Source organism: Antechinus flavipes, chromosome 3, assembly GCF_016432865.1.
Source record: "Antechinus flavipes isolate AdamAnt ecotype Samford, QLD, Australia chromosome 3, AdamAnt_v2, whole genome shotgun sequence".
Lineage (NCBI taxonomy): Eukaryota > Metazoa > Chordata > Mammalia > Dasyuromorphia > Dasyuridae > Antechinus > Antechinus flavipes.
This window is the reverse complement of record NC_067400.1, coordinates 245,939,275-245,958,195: the sequence shown is the minus strand read 5'-3', so window position 1 is coordinate 245,958,195 and position 18,921 is coordinate 245,939,275. Positions and strand designations below refer to the sequence as shown.

At 32.4% G+C, this 18,921-nt stretch overlaps 1 protein-coding gene across 1 annotated transcript; it reads right to left on the bottom strand.

Moving 5' to 3' along the window:
* Positions 1 to 926: 926 nt before the first annotated feature.
* Positions 927 to 1,715, bottom strand: LOC127557858 (keratin-associated protein 11-1). The gene has a single exon (XM_051991144.1). The coding sequence runs from the start codon at positions 1,693 to 1,695 to the stop codon at positions 1,270 to 1,272; it is 426 nt and encodes a 141-aa protein (XP_051847104.1). The 5' UTR covers positions 1,696 to 1,715; the 3' UTR covers positions 927 to 1,269.
* Between the last annotated feature and the right edge of the window lie 17,206 nt (positions 1,716 to 18,921).

The window sequence follows — 18,921 nt, the reverse complement described above, 5'->3', positions numbered from 1 at the left end:
CTAGTTTCCAAGTAAAGGGGGCACTGTTCCAAGTCTCAGGGTTTTTTTTTTTGTTTTGTTTTGTTTTGTTTTGTTTTTTGTGCAGCTGTCTTTAGAGATAATTCTGGGTACTTGTAAGTTCTTTATTTTTCTGAGGTGGTATAATTTAGGAAGAGATTGTATTTATTATTGTCCTGTACTGTGCACTGGTTTGAGAGAGATAACAAGGACTCTTTTCTGCCATGGAACTGTGACCAGAGTTTCTATTCCCCTGTGCCCAGAAGCTCAGATTTGTGTAATACTTCTCATCACATTGAAATTAAGATCCATGACTGAGACCCAGATCTAAGTAGAGGTATTGCAACAAAGTGATGCTCCTGGTGTCACCAAAGGGAACCCTGTGAATCTCCTTCTGACCCACTTTTCAATTCCCTTACTATGTAGGGGTTAATTTGTATGCTTATTATATATTATATACTATATACTGCCATAGCTGCCATTGATTCAGTCATCCTGAAGCTTGTTCCTGGTTTGCTGGGGCCAGTCTTACTGGGGCTACATGCATAAGATTGTGGTCCTCTCTCACCCTGGTGCAATAGACCTTTTCCACAGACTTCCAAAGTTGTCTTGGGCTAAAAAATAATTTCACTCCATCTTTTTTGTGGATTCTGCCACTCTAGAATTTATTTAGAGTCATTATTTTAAAGTATTTTGAGGAGTTTTGGGAGAGAACTCAGGAGAGTCTCTACTGTTACTTCATCATCTTAACTCTGTCTCCAAGAGTTCTTTCAATATAATCACATTATTTAATTTGCAACATATCTTCACCATGCCACATAACCAGTGCTAATTGAGTTTGTACTAAAGCAAATAGTTTACCAGTATCTGGTAAATTCTTAAATATACATATAAATATAAATAATAAAGACAGAAAAACTCTGATGACATTGTTTGCAATGACAGTTAATGCAACTTTATTCAGAAATACACAGCAAGACACTGAAGGAAAAGAAATATAGTAAGCTTGAAATGTCAAAATCATCAAAACATATGCTTACATGGAGAATGTCTGAAAATATTTGAAGATTCTATTGATTCAATGAGCAGCCTTTAAGATAAGCTTCACTTGGCCAGGAAACTCGTAGGTAACCAAGAGTAAATTTATGGATAGCTGGTAGTCAGAAGTAGTTCAAGTAAAAGTCAGCAGTCAATAATCAGTTGTAGATTGGGTAGCATGCAGCAGATCCTAAAAATGCAGTTGATGGGTCTTGCTCATTAGATCCTGAATACTCAGCACGTTGGACGACAGTTGGATGTACAAGGTCGTTCATATGGCCTAGTGATGTTGCAAGTTGGCTGGCAGACACTGGAGACACCACCACATGGTCGGCAGCTACTGGAGACAAAGGTGCATGGACGACTGAAGGAAACCTGCAAGGGCCTGGAGGTATGACAAGTTCCTGGTTGGCAGGAAGTTACTTGGCTAGAGCCAGAGGTGCAGCTAATCGTTGGATAGCAACTTGACTGGCAACTTGTGGACTCACTGCAGGTTTCTCGACAGTGATCTAGGAGCCAAGAACTACCTTGGAAGGAACTGGGTAAATAGATTCCATTCTGGCATTCTGCCTCCCTTGATCCAGCAGAGACAGCTGGAATGTTGCATGGTTCTCCACGAAACCTAGGTAAGTAGCTTCTAGAGGAGCAATTGTACTGCATGGTGTCAGAAGAGAAGGTTTGGTTTGATTACAAAGACTAAGAACCCCAAGTGTGAATGTCACCATTTGTGCTAAGGCTTTTATACTTTTCTTGCTAATGGGTGGAGTATATTATTCAGCCTCACTTCTTTCTCATACCTCAAAAGAATTTGCTTTACAACATCCCATTAATCTATGGATTAATTGCCAGTACTGACACTCATAAAGAAAGTTTAGTAGTTTGGTTAATAACTATGAGTCTGTTCTATTGAACTTTGTTCCAAGAATCAGAGGATTATAGAGCTTCAAAGCTTAGGTCATTTAGAACCAAATTTCATCTCATAATACTCTTATTCATCAATGAGACTGTGCTCACAAGAGTGCCATGGACCTATGACTACACAATCTCTCCTTTCTGACTAGGGGTAATTATTTATAGGAACCATATCATTTGCATATTTTAAATATGCTATAATTAATCATTGTTCTGGAATCAATGTGATTTATAGTAGAAATTATATCCTATTGACAAGTCAATATCTACTAGTAAAATACATGAAGGTAAGATTCTGAAGTGGATTCAGGCTTTTAATATCAACAAAAAAAACTATTTTGGTTCATCTACTAGAAGTAAGGCATTTAGGGGAGATCTTAAGGGGTAATTCAACCTTAGTGTGGGGTCATAGTACAAAATGAATTGTAAGCAAATTCTGTGCAACTTCATTTATAGCCAAGACTTCTTTTAATAATTAAACTTTTAATCTAATAAAAAAAAATACTTTACAAGTAGGGAAAACTCAGGAAAATTATTTATATGTGATCTGAATAGGCCAAATGAATTTTAAAATTGTTATAATTATAGTTGAAGTGATCTAGTTCCTTTATCCCAAGAAACAAATATTACTGAAAAGTTGCTTATTCCATACACCTCCATAGGATGATAGGAAATATTTTAAGTATGAAGAAATTAGTTGAGACAGTGACAACATAAAGCTGCCACAACAGTGACAATGCAACATCATTATGAAATATCACAACACACTTTGTGATCAGAACTAAGACCTGGGTATGTGGGTGAGTGTACTACCTGCCTCTAGCATACTCTTTCCTTCCAGATGAATTTAGAAAATAATAGTGTTCAAAAAGTGTACAAAACAAAATGTACAAAAAAAAACAGATTTTTTAATTCTTCCTCGCAGCTACTAGTGGACTTGATATACAACTACAACAGCAACAAAAAAGGAAAATAGCAAAAAGGGATTTGAGAGCCTAAGGTAACATGGTCTTTTTAAGGGCCCAAAGTGCAACAAAGGCAGAAAATCCTTCTGTTTATTATACTTCAACATCAATTTTTCACAAAATTTCAAAAGGTTTCAACATGACTCATCTTCAAAAACAATTTTTTCCCTCTCTTATCTTCCTACTTACTGTCCTGACTTTACCAACCTAGTTATAATCTTGGATGCAGATCAACTTTGTCTTCTGAGATGCTGTATCACATTTTCCTTGCTTTCTAATTATATCAGTTATTTGATAAAAAGTAAAATTTAAATTTCTTATATGAACTAAGGATTCATTGGTAGAGGCTGCTTCCAGTTGCTCTTATCAACACAGAGACATTTGAATAGCTGGTCTTTATATATTTGTTTGGAGCACAGTTTCAGGGTTTCTTTAAAAAAAAAAAAAAAAAGGTCCACTGAGCACCAGATAAAGTTTTCATAAATCTTGTATAGTTTCTAGTTATACCAGAAGAGGAAATAACATCTACCAAAAGAGAAAGGGAATATTTCAAAGATAAATTTTAAAAGTTTATAGCAGGTCAATAGAGAGTAAAGATGTTTACATATCAACAAACAAGAGAGGGAAAAAATACATCAGATCAAGTTGTAAATTGATAGAAGATACTGAAAAGAAATAGTCTGGAATGTACAACTAGCAGTGGATATCTTAAAACTGAGTCAGAAATTATTTTAGCCTTAACCAGTCACCAAAATTCCACATAATGAGGAAAGCCTTAGTGAAATATGTGATTTTCCTCATAAATGAACTGGTCATGTTGGGTCCAAATAGGAAAATTTAAATTTATGATCATAGATAGACATGTGAAAATTGAATCTGTAACCATATTTTTCAATATCTTATTTTTTTTTAGATTGATAAAAGAGGTTTATTATTGGGTAAGCAAAGTTAAAGTATAGGGGAAGAGAGATAAATAGGGCACTGGACAGAGGGTCCAGTGGACAGAGGGTCCTCACATGCTAGCCATGTTTGGAATCTCTGCCTCAATATCTTATTAAACTCCTCTCAGGGTGCCTCAGAACAAGTTATCTGACAAGCATTTTCATAGTATTGATCTAATATAAAAATTGGCCCTTTAATTCAACAATTGGAGGACAATACATATTTTAATTTTTTTCAGTGAAATGCTATGAACAATTAGTCCATTTGGTATATAAATTTCAACAAACCAAGATACAACTTTTTTCTAAAATTGCATGCTTTAGGATTGTCCTGTTTCTGGTAATACTGAGGAACAAAGGTATTTTCCTTTTCTTTTCCAAATGTATGGACATATATGTAGTTCTAGATATAGTAGTGAAAAATTTCTTGGCAATTAAAACCAATTCTATACATGGGAGTTTCAATCCAACTTGAAATTTTATCAACAATCACTAAATTATATTCAAGACAATTACTAACAATATATTTAAAGCCTCTTACTAAAACACATTCAAAACCCATTAATAAACCATATTCAAAGTGTGCATATTTTAGCACCTGTATGGATAAATGTATATGAATTTACAAATGAACCTGAAAGAAACTTAGTAACTGTCTGTTATCTCTGAAACAATAAAAAATATATCATTTAGACCAATTCTGGATTTGAAGGCATACTTATAAAATAGTTCATACTTTCACACACTGCCCCCCAGATAGAGAAAAAAACTCTCTAACACCTTAGAAAATTATATATTTTTTCTGATCATCATACCCTTTAAAAATTTCTCCAAAATAGGTCTTTCATGTTTTGATGGAAGACTAGAAAAGGTATACCTATATTGCAATGGTAGAAAAAGGAAAGTTGGAGAAGATTATCTCACATAATAAGGGTGCACAATTAGAAGTCTATACAAACAAGGAGGAAAATGTCAGGGCAAATGGATGATATTTTAACTTTAATCTCATCTGAACTGATCAAAGGAGGGAAAAATACATACATGGATATAGCAAGTACAGAAATGCATTTACTTTATTGAGGTAATAGGAAGGAAAAGGCAGGTGGGTGTGAAAAAGAGGGATGCTATATCAAGGGAGGAATTAGTCATAAGTACACTAAGAATGTACCAAACATTTTATAGCAGCTCTTTTTATAATGGCAAAGAATTGGAAGCTGAGGAGGGTAACCACTAAATGGGGAATGCCTGAACAAAGATTATATAAATTTTGTGGATTACAATTGTCTAATAAGAAATGTTGGGGAGAGGTTAGAGAAATTTTAGAAGACATGATTATGTACAGTGAGGTGAACAGAACAGTGAGAACAATTTATATAGTGACAATACTGCAAAGACAAATAACTTTGAAATGGAGGATGAAATGTTTATGTATTATTATATAATACTATAGTAGTACTATATAATAAATTTTCTGGTACTGGGTTATGTGATTTACAAATATTGTCTTACTTGATCCTCACAATCCTGTCTGTGATGTAAATGTTGTGATTACCCTCATTTTGCAGTTGGGGAAACTGATCTCAGCTAAGTGTTAAGTAATTTGCCTAAAGTTACAGAGCTAGTAAGTGTCTCAGTCCAGATCTGAACTCAGATATTGCTGACTCTAAGCCTAGTACATTATCCAACACAGTATCTAGATGCCTCAAAAGACTGAAGAACTCTAATCAATACAATGACTAACCAGACAGAGGGTGCTCATGATAAAACTTACTTCCTGATAGAGAGGTGATGGACTCAGAATGCAGATTGAGGTATTTTTCTGGATATGGCTAATGAAAGTTGAACATAACATATTTTTGTCAGAGAGATTTTGCTTTTACTATCTTTCTCAATCGATGTGGAGGGAGATGGGAGAGAAACAAGACAGATTTTTGTTAATAAAAGCAATTTTTAAGAAAAGTTTAAAAAGAAAGTATGCCTCTTTGATATAACTCCTGATCCATAAAACCATTTCCATGACTATTCTCCTTGATGAAGACTGATTATTCAATGCTATATACCTTTGAAAAACATGGAATTGGCAAGATCTTTCAAGAAGAGAGATTTTGGCTTTATGATTTCTATCTTCAAGAGAGAGGAAACATAATCCCAAACTCTCTTTAGGTCTTTTTTGGTAGAGAAAGACTGTGGAAAGAAGGCCACTTGTAGATGAGCCAACAACCTCTATAGTATCCCTATTGCAGGTTACTACACTAGAGAATTTAAAGGATTTCCTCGTGGATGAGATCTGGTACTCTAAATCTTGGTTGAACTATCTTCCTCCCATTAAGGGAGTTCTTCCCTTTTTGTATATTGTCTCATTTATATATTCTCATAGGTATACCTTGTTCATTGTGGAACTGCCATATAATAGGAAAGGAATGAAGTTCTGGATACAAGACTTGGGATGCTCCTTTCTTGGTAAAGTATAGTGATTAGGAGTGCAGTTTGATGCTATATATATATATATATAATTTTTTCCTCTGGTTTAATAATATTTAAGGGAACAAAAAGAGGAAAAAAATGTAGAATAGAAGCTCTACAGATATTTATTTTTGCCTCCATGTGAACAATAACTAAACAGTTCCATGTTTCATCTTTGCACATGACCTTCATGGACAAAAACATACATGTGCATTTTTTACAATAAAATCTATGATTAATCATATTTATTTTGTGCTGCATGCTTATATGTTAATTCTAAGCTTATGAAAGTGTATAGATTGTGTTGATCTGGAAGATCTAAATCTCTGTCCAAAACACTAGAGTATCAGCTGGGCACTCTGTGAGCTATGTGTGAGAAGAGGACTTTTAGATTTAGGATTTGATTAATAATTTTATAGATCTCTAAAATAGCAAGGAAATACTAATAATGATTCATTCTAAGTTAAAATAAAGTGAGACACTGATTTAATTAGCACCAAGAATCTTAGATCATACAGTATTAGGCAAATCTCCTGTCTCAGATCACAGTAAAGTGTGGGGATGGGGGATAAGATGTAAGTCAGGGATAAAATGTAATCTTCTTCTGGGCTTCCCAGTGGAATGTTAAAAGCAGAATCTGGAAGCATTCTGTTCTACCTTTTTTTCTGTGTGAAGGAAGGAATCAAAAGAGAATAAGTTTCCAGTCAGATTTTACTCCAAAGTGACACTAGCTGGTTACAATAAGTATATTTCATTTATATTTATTCATAAAAAATAAATTTTAATGCTTTTTTTTAGTTTATATAGATTTTAGCAAAACATTTGATAAAATTAATCGTACTATTGTTGTGAAAAAAATGACCCGATGTAGACTTGATGGTGAGCCATTAGGCTGGCTCCAATAAGGTTAAATTTGAAAGGGATAAATAAATGAGGGCTTAAATATATCAGAGTTTACACAAAATCAGTTTCAAAGTGTCAAATGATTGAAGCTTGTTCCAATAACAGCTTGTCTAAAACCATATGAGTATTCTATTTAAATGTGATGAAAGCCACCTGTGGGATAGGGCAGCTAAGAAAACTACTGTGATTTACAACTGAATTAAGAAGGATATAGTTTTTAGGACTTCTTTCCTTTCACCAATATTTTCAGTATCTAGTTCACCAAATGTTTTCTCCACTACAAACGCCTTCAGTTCCTCAACTCCTCAACTTTTATGACCCTTGCTTCCAGTCCATTTCTATCTTGCACTGGAATGGTCATATCTTAACACTTCCTCTACTCCCATTCTATAATTATTCTGTCCTTATCCCTGTTATCCAAATAAATTTCTTTCAGGTATCAGAATTTCTTGTTACAGCTCTGTGGGCCAGCCCAAAATAGTATGAATTTAAAATAAAATAAGTTTTCTAAGATTTGGAACTCTCTTGGTGGAATTGAAATATTTTGCTTTCAGTACAAGAATTAGTTTTACTCTCAGTATTGTTTGACTTATTCTTATCTATATAGTGTCCCTGCTTTCTGTTTGCTATCAGCTTCAATAAGTGGATTTATTTGCTATTCACTCTTTGTATGTAGTCTTTATATTGCTGGCATTTGGTGAAAGAGAGTGAAGCCTTGAGCACTTCTATCCTGTTAAAGGCTATCAGTAAGGAGCATAGCTTGAAACTAAAATAATTTTCCATATATTAATATTTAGGGAAGGAGATGGATAAATATGATTCTAGTTCACTGCCTCCTCTCTGAAGAATGCATAGTGGCCAACCTCCTGGTCTTAATCTCTTATTCCCTCCTTTCAGGAATTAATCTCCCTTGAAGAAGGATGCACAGAAGAGCCTACAGAGAAATATAGTCATACTTCCCTTTGAGTTACATCTAGACAAATACATGTGAAAACCCATAAATTATATGAACTACACATATACACTCCTACTTAAATGTTCATTATTCTTTTCTATTTGCATGTCCAACTCTTGTGTGTTTACAACTATTGTCTTTTTATAGACATGTTAAGATAGACAGATAAGATTTGACTCTTCACAATATTAAGAAGTCTAAAAATTCAGAAAACTCTCTTAAATGCTTAATTTGAAAGGCAATTTTCCTCATGATTTTGGTTCCAGAAAATAAATCTGAAAAATTTACAAAGAGAATTAATTATTTGGTTTAAGACAACATTGGAGTAAGTCATCAAAATAATTATTCTTCATTGCGAAACACACCCATTAAGTGGCTCCCTGCTAACCTTTCCTAATTCCTTACTCTTTTAAGGGGTGTGAAAAAGATTCATGTGGGTTTTTTTTGACTTAGCCTTTCCCACCAAGTCACCGTGTGATGAGCTTCTCAGAGTTATACTCATATTACAGAAATCTCCAGTATCATTTCTTTTCAGAAATCATGCTTTGAACAGGATGATAAACCTCATTCAAAAAAAAAAAAACCTTATAGCCACAAGGACTCAAAATAATTTTAGTTAGTTGTTGGTAACATTAAATTATGATTTAAAAATGGAAATAATGGGATGTGCTCTCAGGAATGGTATGAACACTCTTTTATGGTTTTTAAAATGCTTTGTGAATAATACATTAAAAAGTCATAGGAAAGCAAAGTGTCACCAATCATAACAAGCTTGTATTCCAATTATTTTTAAATAGTGAGAGATGGGCATTCTAAGCTTTTAAAACAGAGTAAAGCAATGGTTTATGTGAGTGAATTTCATTAGCTGAAGTCACTTCTATAGGCCAAATTCTTTCTTTTATAATTCTGACTTTTTTTCTTCTTGAATCTCTAATCCCCTTATCTTATCACCGGTTACAATAGCCAAACCCTAATCTTGGATCATTCCCACCATATGATGCTTTTGTAACTATTCCTGTAGGAACAAGGGTGGAAAAAATCAAGTAATTATTCTGACTACAGTCAGAATATGGATACATCCACTAAAAATTTTTATATAATCTCAACTAGGCACTCACTGCTACTAAGCAATCCTATTAACCTTCCTTATGAACTCACTATCAACTTTCCAAAGTGGCTCTTCCAAATCTTTTGATCTCTTCTCAAATCTCCCATTATTGTCCCTCCCACAACTCTCTTGGTTGAGAATCATGCCTCATATTTTACAAAAAAAAAAAAAAAAAGTGGCCATTCTCTGTGAGCTCCTTCATTTTCTTTCTTCCTCATCTCTTATCACTCATATACCTTCTGATATGTTTCCTCCTTCATCTCTGTCTCACATGATGAAGTTGCCTTATTCCTAACCAAGGCTAACCCTTCTACTTGTCCAAGTAATCTCATCCTATTCCATCTCTTCAACAAATGGCATTCAACCTCTGCCATTCCCACTCATTTTTTTCAATCTATTCCTCTCAACTGAATCATTTCCCACTTTACCTATAGACATGTCTATGTCTACCATAATTTGAAAAAAACCCCACTTGACTATTCCATCCTTGTTAACATGTTAACAAAACATCTTTTGTAGCTAAACCTTCTGAAAAAGTCATTTTTTTTCTTATCAAAGGATTACCTAATTGAATTCAATAAATATTTATTAAACTAATATGATGGGATATGAGTGGAGATAAAGGGCGAAAGTAAAGCATAGCTCCTGCTCTTGAGGAGGTTACTATTTAGCTGGGAGAGTAGAAAGTATACAAACTACCTCTGTCCTAAATATGATGACAAATGTTATAAGAGTAATACAAAGAAAATGTAATTATAGCACTTTCTATAACCATTTCCTATTATTCCTAATCAAGGAAAACTTCATGAAGGAGGATATTGAAATAAAGCCAGAATTTAAAGAACAAATGGAGAGATATGCATTACAAGATGAAGTAATACCATGAACGAAGCCATGGAAATGGGAAAGCATATTTGTTAGAAGGCAAATAACCTAGTTTGACTATGTTATTCATAAAGAGAATGGAAGGAGAAGAATGACTTTACAGAGAAGATTAGAAATGTGGCTTAGGGTCATCATATGGAGAGTACTGAGTGCTGAGAAGCTTGGATTTTATTTTATGGTCAATGAAAAATCATTATATGATGTTTAAAGAGTGTGGTTTTACTATGCTTGATTCTATTTTATAAATTTGCAATGTGTGACTAAGCCATAAGTACAAAACAGAATCAAAGGCTTTGAGATCTCAATAAAGGTAGTGAAAATTGTATTGTACTTTGGAGTGACTTGTTCTATAGTTGATGATGAATTGTTAATGAATTGCTTATTTTTTGAAATCCCTGAGACTTTCTTTGCTCCTCAGCTTACATAATAAATGAGACCAGAAAGTCTCAGGGATTTAAAAAAAAAAAGGCAACATATCAATTCAATAATTTTTGTTATGAATGTACATACAACTGATATGATTATTGTGTCATTCATTATATTAATTAGGTTTTTAATGTATTGTACAATTTGTATTTTAGTATTGTTTACTAATACTAAACTAATACTAAAATTGCTAAATTAGTAAAAATACTAAATTAGTATTTAGTAAATTTAGTATTTAGTATTTAGTAACATAGATGCTCAGAAATTTTCTGCATTCTCTTTAGAGAATCTCACCTTTAATTTCTTCTTTTTATTTTTTGTAAATTTTCTATTTATTTTAAATTAAATACAAAATGAAAAAAGAAAAAATTGCCATGTACACAGCAGAACATAAGAGAGTTTGCAATATAAAACAATAAATTCCCATTTCAAGATAGCTTATAAATATCTCGCATTGTTTTTAAAAGCCATCCAGTTTTTCTTTGTATCTTTGTAGGTTTTCTTTTATTCCCTGTTGCACACCTTTTGTTTCATTTCTCCTTTCTTTCTAACCTGTTAAAGAAGGAAATAATTAAAAATACTTAGAAAAAATATATATACACATATACATATATATGTATGTATACACATATGTATGTGTATATATACATATACATAAAAATACACATGCACTCAAATATTCATACACATGTATGTAAAATCATATTATGCTTTTTTCCTACTTGTCTTCAGTTTCTCTGAAGATGGATAGTATGTTCTTTCATAAATCCAAACCTTTGCATATTTTTAAAATCAACCAATTTCCTACACCAGAGCAATATTCTAATCCAATTACATCCTATCTGAAAGATTGTCCAGGAAAGTTTTTGCCCAAATTTTCTGCATTTCTTCTACTCTTGGCTACATAGTATATATATATATATATTTTATATGTATATATATACACACACACATACATATATAATATATATTAATATATTCATGTAAGAAAGTTTTAATTTAAAATAATCAAAAATATCCATTTTACATCTCAACCATGCTCTCACCTTGTAAAATAGCTTAAGATCTGATACTGCTGAATCTGCTTCCTTTACATCTTTCCCCTTGCTTTCTTGACTGTTTGTTTTTTTCAAGTGAAGTTTGTCATTATTTTTTCTGACTCAGGAATATATTTTTTAAGTAATTGAATTAGGGTAGCATTAAAGAAATAGACTAATTAGGTAAAACTGTCATTTTGGGGTCATAGTGACTTTTACCTACTCATGAATAATAAACATTAACTATTTAGATCTGATTCTATTTGTATAAAAAGTGTTTTAAGTCTATGTTATATAGTTCCTGTGTTTGCTTTGGCTGGGGAATTTTATGTTAATTTCATATTAATTTTATTTTAAACTAATTTATAGTAATTATTTGATATTTTATTTTTATATTAATCTCATACTAATTTTATTACTAATTACTACTAATAATAGCATTTATACTAATTATTTTAAATGTTCTAAAACAATATTGAATAATATTGTTGACACATAATATAGTTTCCCTATTTTTCTCTTTTTTATTAAATCTACTTAAGCTTTAATTTTATCTGAGATCATGATTACTATCTCTGTGCTTTTTTTAAAGCACACTAAATTCTACAATTGCCTTTCTTTTAAATCTTTATATGTATTTCTCATTTTTACAATGTTTCCTGAAAGCAATGTATCAAATTTTTAATCTACTATCAGTTTGCATTTTATAAGTAAATTTATCCCATTCAATTCTATAATTACTTTTGTGTAATTTTCTCTTTTCTCTTTTTCCTCATTATTCTACTCACCCTATTCCTGTTTTTCTTCACCCTTCTGTTTTACTTCTACTTGCACAACCTTGCCTTCCCATTTACATACATACACACACACACACACACACACACACACACTCACACACAAACACAATATATGCCTTGTTCTTTCTTAACCCATTCCTGATAAGAGTAACTACCTGCTCCACCACTAGCTTTTGTGTATCAATTTTTCCTTTTATGCCTTTTTTTGTATGAGATAATAACTATTTTTGTCTCTCTGTACAGTTTTGTGTAATTTTCTCTTTTCTATTTTTTCTCATTATTCTACTCATCCTATTCCTGTTCCTCTTCACCCCACTGTTTTACTTCTACCTGCATAACCTTGCCCCCTCATTTACATATATATGCCTTGTCCTTTCTTAACTCATTCCTGATAAGAGTAACTATTTGCTCCCCACTAGCCTTTCTGTAACAATTTTTCCTTTTATGACTTTTTTGTATGAGATAATTGCTATTTTTGTCTCTGTGTACAATTTTATTTTTTATAACTAATCCATCATTTCCAGATCAAACTTTTCTTTCAGGCTACCCAAATAATAATAAAAGGCAAAGGAAATAGGGCTGAAGCTAAGAATCAATTGTCCAGCAAAATTGAGCATTATTTTTCAGGGGAAAAAATGGACATCAGTTAAACAGGTGAATTTCATCTATTTCTAATGAAAAGACCAGAGCTAAATAGAAAATTTGATCTTCAAATACAGAACATAAGGGAAGCATAAAAAAGTAAAAAAGGAAAGAAAAAAAAAAACTTTCTTTTTAAAGTTAAAAAGCTTATATCCCTATATGGGAAAATGGTATGTTTAATTCTTGAGATCTGTATCTCTTTATGGGAATACTTAGAGGGGGCAGGTATAATTTGATTTTATTGGGATGATATAAAAAAAAAAAAAACTAGAGAAGGAAAGGGGATTCTACTGTAAGAAGAGGAAAATGGAGTTTAAATGGGATACATTATATCTCATGAAGAGGCAAAAAAGGGGGGCTAATAGAAGGTAGAAGGGGAAAGATATAAGAAAGGAGGAAAAACTCTAAAAGGGAAAAGCTGTTTGAGGACAGTAATAGTTGGAAGCAAGTTACAGGGGAGGAGGTAAAAGGGGGAAAAAAGAAAAGTATAACTTGGGGTAAACAAAATAATGAGAAATACAGAGTTAGCAATTTTAACTATGATTGTGAATGAGATGAATTCTCCTATAAAATGCAAGCAGATAGCAAACTGGATTAAAAGCCAGAATCCTACAATATGTTGTTTACAAGAAACACATTTAAAGTGGAGTGATACATTCAGAGTAAAAGTCAAATACTGGAGCAGAATCTATTATGCTTCAGCCGAAGTTAAAAAAAAAAAAAAAGCAGAGATAGCAATGCTGATCTCAGATCAAGCAAAAGCAAAAAAAAAAAAAAAATCTAATTAAAAGAGATAAGAAAGGAAATTACATCTTGCTTTAGTAGGAGTATCATAGACAATGAAGTAATGTCAAGACTAAATATAAACATACATGTACCAAGTGGTATAGCATCCAAATTCCTAGAGAAGTTAGAGCTGCAAGAAGAATAAGGCAACAAAACTATACTAGTGAGGCATCTCAAACTTGCTCTCTTAGAACTAGATAAATTATACCATAAAATAAAAAAGAAAGAAGGTAAAGAGGTAAATAGAATTCTAGAAAAGTTAGGTATGATAGACCTTTGGAGAAAACTGAATGGAGACAGAGAGGAATATACTTTTTCTCAACAATATATGGAACCTATATAAAAATTAACCATGTATTAGAGCATAAAACCTACAAAATCAAATGCAGAAAGGCAAAAATAGTAAATACATTTTTTTTCAGTTCATGATGCAATAAAAATAATATGCAATAAAAATTCAGGAGAAAATAGATTAACAGTTAATTGGAAACTAAATAATCTAATCCTAAAAAATGAGTGAATGAAACAACAAATCATAGATATAATCAATAATTTCATCGAAGAGAATGTCAACAAGGAGGCAACATACCAAAATTTATAGAATGTAGCCAAAGCAATTCTTAGGGCAAGTTTTATATACTTGCATAAAAGAGAAAGAGAAGATCAATGAATTGGGCATGAACAAATTAAAACCCTCAATTAAATACCAAATTTGAAATTCTGAAAGTAAAAGGGGAGATTAATAAAACTGAAAGTAAGAAAACTATTGAATTTATAAACAAAACTAAGATTTGGATTTATGAAAAAAAAACAACAAAATGCATAAACATTTAGTTAATTTGATTAGAAAAGGGAAAGAAGAAAATAAAATTGTTAGTCTCAAAAATGAAAAGGGAGAACATTCCACCAATGAAGAGGAAATTAGAGCAATAATTAGGAGTTATTTTGCCCAATTATATGTCAATAAATCTGATAATCTAAGTGAAAGGAGAACTACACACACACACACACACACACACACACACACACACATATATGTATGTATGTAAGTATGTATATTGCCCAGATTAACAAAAGAGGAACTAAATTACTTAAATAATCCCATTTCAGAAAAATAAGTTGAACAAGTTATTAATCAAATCCCCTAAGAAAAAATCTCCAGGGCCAGATGGATTACATGTGAATTCTACCAAACAGTTAAAGAATAATTAATTCCAACACTATGCAAACTATTTGAAAAAAATATGAAAAGAAGGTGTCCTACCAAATTTCTTTTATGACACAAATATGATGCTGAAAGCTAAACTAAGTAGGGTTTAGAGAAAGAAAATTATAGACCAATTTCTCTAATGAATATTGATGCAAAAATCTTAAATAAAATATGAGCAAAGACATTACATCAATTTATCCTTAGGATAATACACTATGACCAAGTAGGATTTATGCCAGGAATACAGAGCTGATTCAATATTAGGAAAACTATTAGCATGATTAGCTATCTCAATAACCAAACTAACGAAAATCATGTGATGTAGGAAAAGCATTTGGCAAACTCCAACACCCATTCCTATTAAAAAACACAAAAGAATGTGGGAATAAGTGGAGTTTTCCTTAAAATGATCAGTAGCATCTAATTAAAATCATCATCAAGCATTATATGTAATGAGGATAAATTAGAACCATTCCCAATAAGATCAAGGGTGAAACAAGGTTGTCCACAATCATCATTAATATTTAATATTGTATTAGACATTTTAGCTTTGGCAATAAGAGAAAAAAAGAGATTTAAAAAGTTAGAGTAGGTAGTAAGGAAATCAAATTATCACTATTTGCACATGATGTGATACTGAGTGTCCTAGAAAATCTACTAAAACTACTAGAAACAATTCATGTCTATAGTAAAGTTGCAGGATGCAAAATAAATCCACATAAATCATCAGCATTTTTATATATTATAACAAAATCCAGTAGCAAGGGAGACAAACAGAAATTCCATTGAAAATAACTGTAAATAACATAAAATGTTTGAAAGTCTACCTGCCAAAGCAAGTCAGGAAATATATAAACACAACTACAAACCACTTTACACAAAAATGAAGTGAGATCTAATCAATCTGAAAAATATCAAATGCTCATGGGTTGCCTGAGCTAATATAATAAAAATGGCAATACTACCTAAATTAATCGAATTATTCAGTGCCATACCACTCATACTCCCAAGAAATTATTTTACAGAACTAGAAAAAATAATAACAAAGTTCATCTGGAAGAACAAGAAGTTGAGAATGTCAAGGGAATTAATAAAAAAATGCAAATGCAGGTCTAAAACTATATTATAAAATAGTGGTCATCAAAACCATTTGATTCTGGCTAAGAAATAGAATAATCAATCAATGGAATAGGTTAGATTCACAGGACAAAATAGTCAATGACTATAGCAATCTAGTGTTTGACAAACCCAAAGATTCCAGCTTTGGGGATAAAAATTCACTATTTGACCAAAACTGCTCAGAAAATTGATAATTAGTATGGCAGAAACTAGACATTGACTCACATCTAATACCCACACAGACACACACACACACACACACACACACACAAACACACATATATGCCTTGTTCTTTCTTAACCCATTCCTAATAAGAGTAACTACTCCACCACTAGCTTTTCTGTATCGATTTTTCCTTTGATGCCTTTTTTGTATGAGATAATTACTATTTTTGTCTCTCTGTACAGTTTTGTGTAATGTTCTCTTTTCTATTTTTTCTCATTATTCTACTCATCCTATTCCTGTTCCTCTTCACCTCTTTGTTTTACTTCTACCTGCATAACCTTGCCCTCTCATTTACATATATATGCTTGTTTTTCTTCTTCTTTGGCCAAAGAACTGGAGTACATTATTGAATACAAAATGGATAACTTGGATCATGTTACATTAAAAGGGTTTTGTGCAAACAAAGCCAATACAGACAAGATTAGAAGGGAAGCAATAAACTGGGAAAAACATTTTTATATTCAAGGATTCTGATAAATGTACCATTTCTAAAATATATAGAAAATTGACTCAAATTTATAAGAATTCAAGCCATTCTCCAATTGATAAATGGTAAAAAGATATAGACAATTTTCAAATGATAAAACTAAAGTCATTTCTAGTCATATGAAAAGGTACTCTAAATCATTATTGATCAAAGAAATGCAAATTAAAACAACTCTGAAGTATCACCGTACACATCTCAGATTGGCTAAGACAACAGGAAAAGATAGTGATGAATATTGGAGGGAATGTTGGAAAACTAGGACATAATACATTGTAGGTGGAGTTGTGAACTGATTCAACCATTCTGCAGAGCAATTTGGAACTATCAAACTGTGTATACCCTCTGATCCAACCATGTTTCTATTGGACTTGTATCCCAAAGAGGTCACAAAATAGGGAAAGAGATACACATGTGCAAAAATGCTTGCAGCAGTCCTTTTTATAGTGGCAAGGACCTGGAAATGGAGTGGCTGCCCATCATTTGGAGAATCCCTGAATAAGTTATGGTACATACCATATGCTATATATATATAGTACATATACATACATCTACAACAGTCATATGTTGTAGAATATTATTGTTCTATAAAAAACCGATCAGCAGGATGATTTCAGAAAGGCCTGAAGAGACTTACCTGAAATAATGTTAAGTGTAGTGAGTAAAACCAAGAGAACATCATACACAGCAACAACAAGATTATATGATGATCAGTTCTGATGGACATGGCTCTTTTCAACAGCAAAGTGATTCGGGCCAGTTCCAATAGTCTTGTGAAGGAGAGAGCCATCTGCACCCAGAGAGAGGACTATGGGAACTGAATGTGGATCACAACATAATATTTTCACTCTTTTCATTGTTGTTTGCTTGCTGATTTTTCTTATACAGCATGACATTTGTGGAAATATGTATCAAAGAATTGCACATTTAGCATACATTTGATTACTTGCCATCTAGGGAAGAGGGTGGAGGGAATAAAGGGAGAAAATTTTGCAATAAAAGGTTTTTCAAGGATTAATGTTGAAAATTATCCATACATATGTTTTGGCATTAAAAAGGTTTAATAATTTTTTTAAAAAGAGGTGATGGGAAAGACTTTCTGTAAAAGATTTTTATTTGAGAATTAAAGGAAGTCAGGGAAATCAGAAAGTAGAATTGAGCAGGAAGAATTCCAGGAATGGAGAACTTCTAGAAAGAATGCCCAGAACTGAGTATCTTGCTCATGGAATAGCCAAGAGGTCAGTGTCATTGGACTAAAAAGTACATGTAGGTAGATAAAGCATAAGAAGACTTAAAAGAGTAAAAGAGAGATAAATTATAAAGAGCTTTGTATATAAAACAGCACTTTGTATTTGACTCTATAGGTGATAGAGAGCCAATGGAGTTTATTTACTAAGAGGGTTGATATAATCAGATCTGTTATCACTTTGGTGCTGATTGAAAGATCAACTATAATGGAGAAAGATTTGAGGCAGACCTACCAATAATCCAGATGTAAAGTGATGACGACTTGGACTAGTAATGTCAGAGAAAAGAAGAAAATGTATTGGAGAAATGTTGAAAAGGTGAAATTGACAAACTCTGGCAACATATTGAACATGGTGGGAGATGGTAAGAGATAGTAAGAAGTCAAGGATAACACCTAGGTTGTAAATCTGAGGATCTAGAAAGATAGTGTTGCACTTTACAGTAATAGAGAAGACTGGGAGGAGGTTAGGAGAAAAGATAATGGTCCAGCTTAGAACAAAATGAGTTTCATTTCTACTAGACAGCCAGTTTAATGTCTAAAAGACAGTTGAAGATGCAAGATTGAAAGTCAGCAGAGAGTTTAGTGCAGGATAGGTAGATTTGAGAATAAGCATAGAAATAATAAATAATAAGTTCACCAAGTGAGGTATTATAGAGAGAGAAAAGAAGAAGGCCCAGGACAGGCACACCTAAGATAACAGGGGATGGTCTGAATGAGGATCCAGTAAAAGAGATTGAGAAAGAATGATCACATTGATAGAAGGAAAATCAGGAGAGGG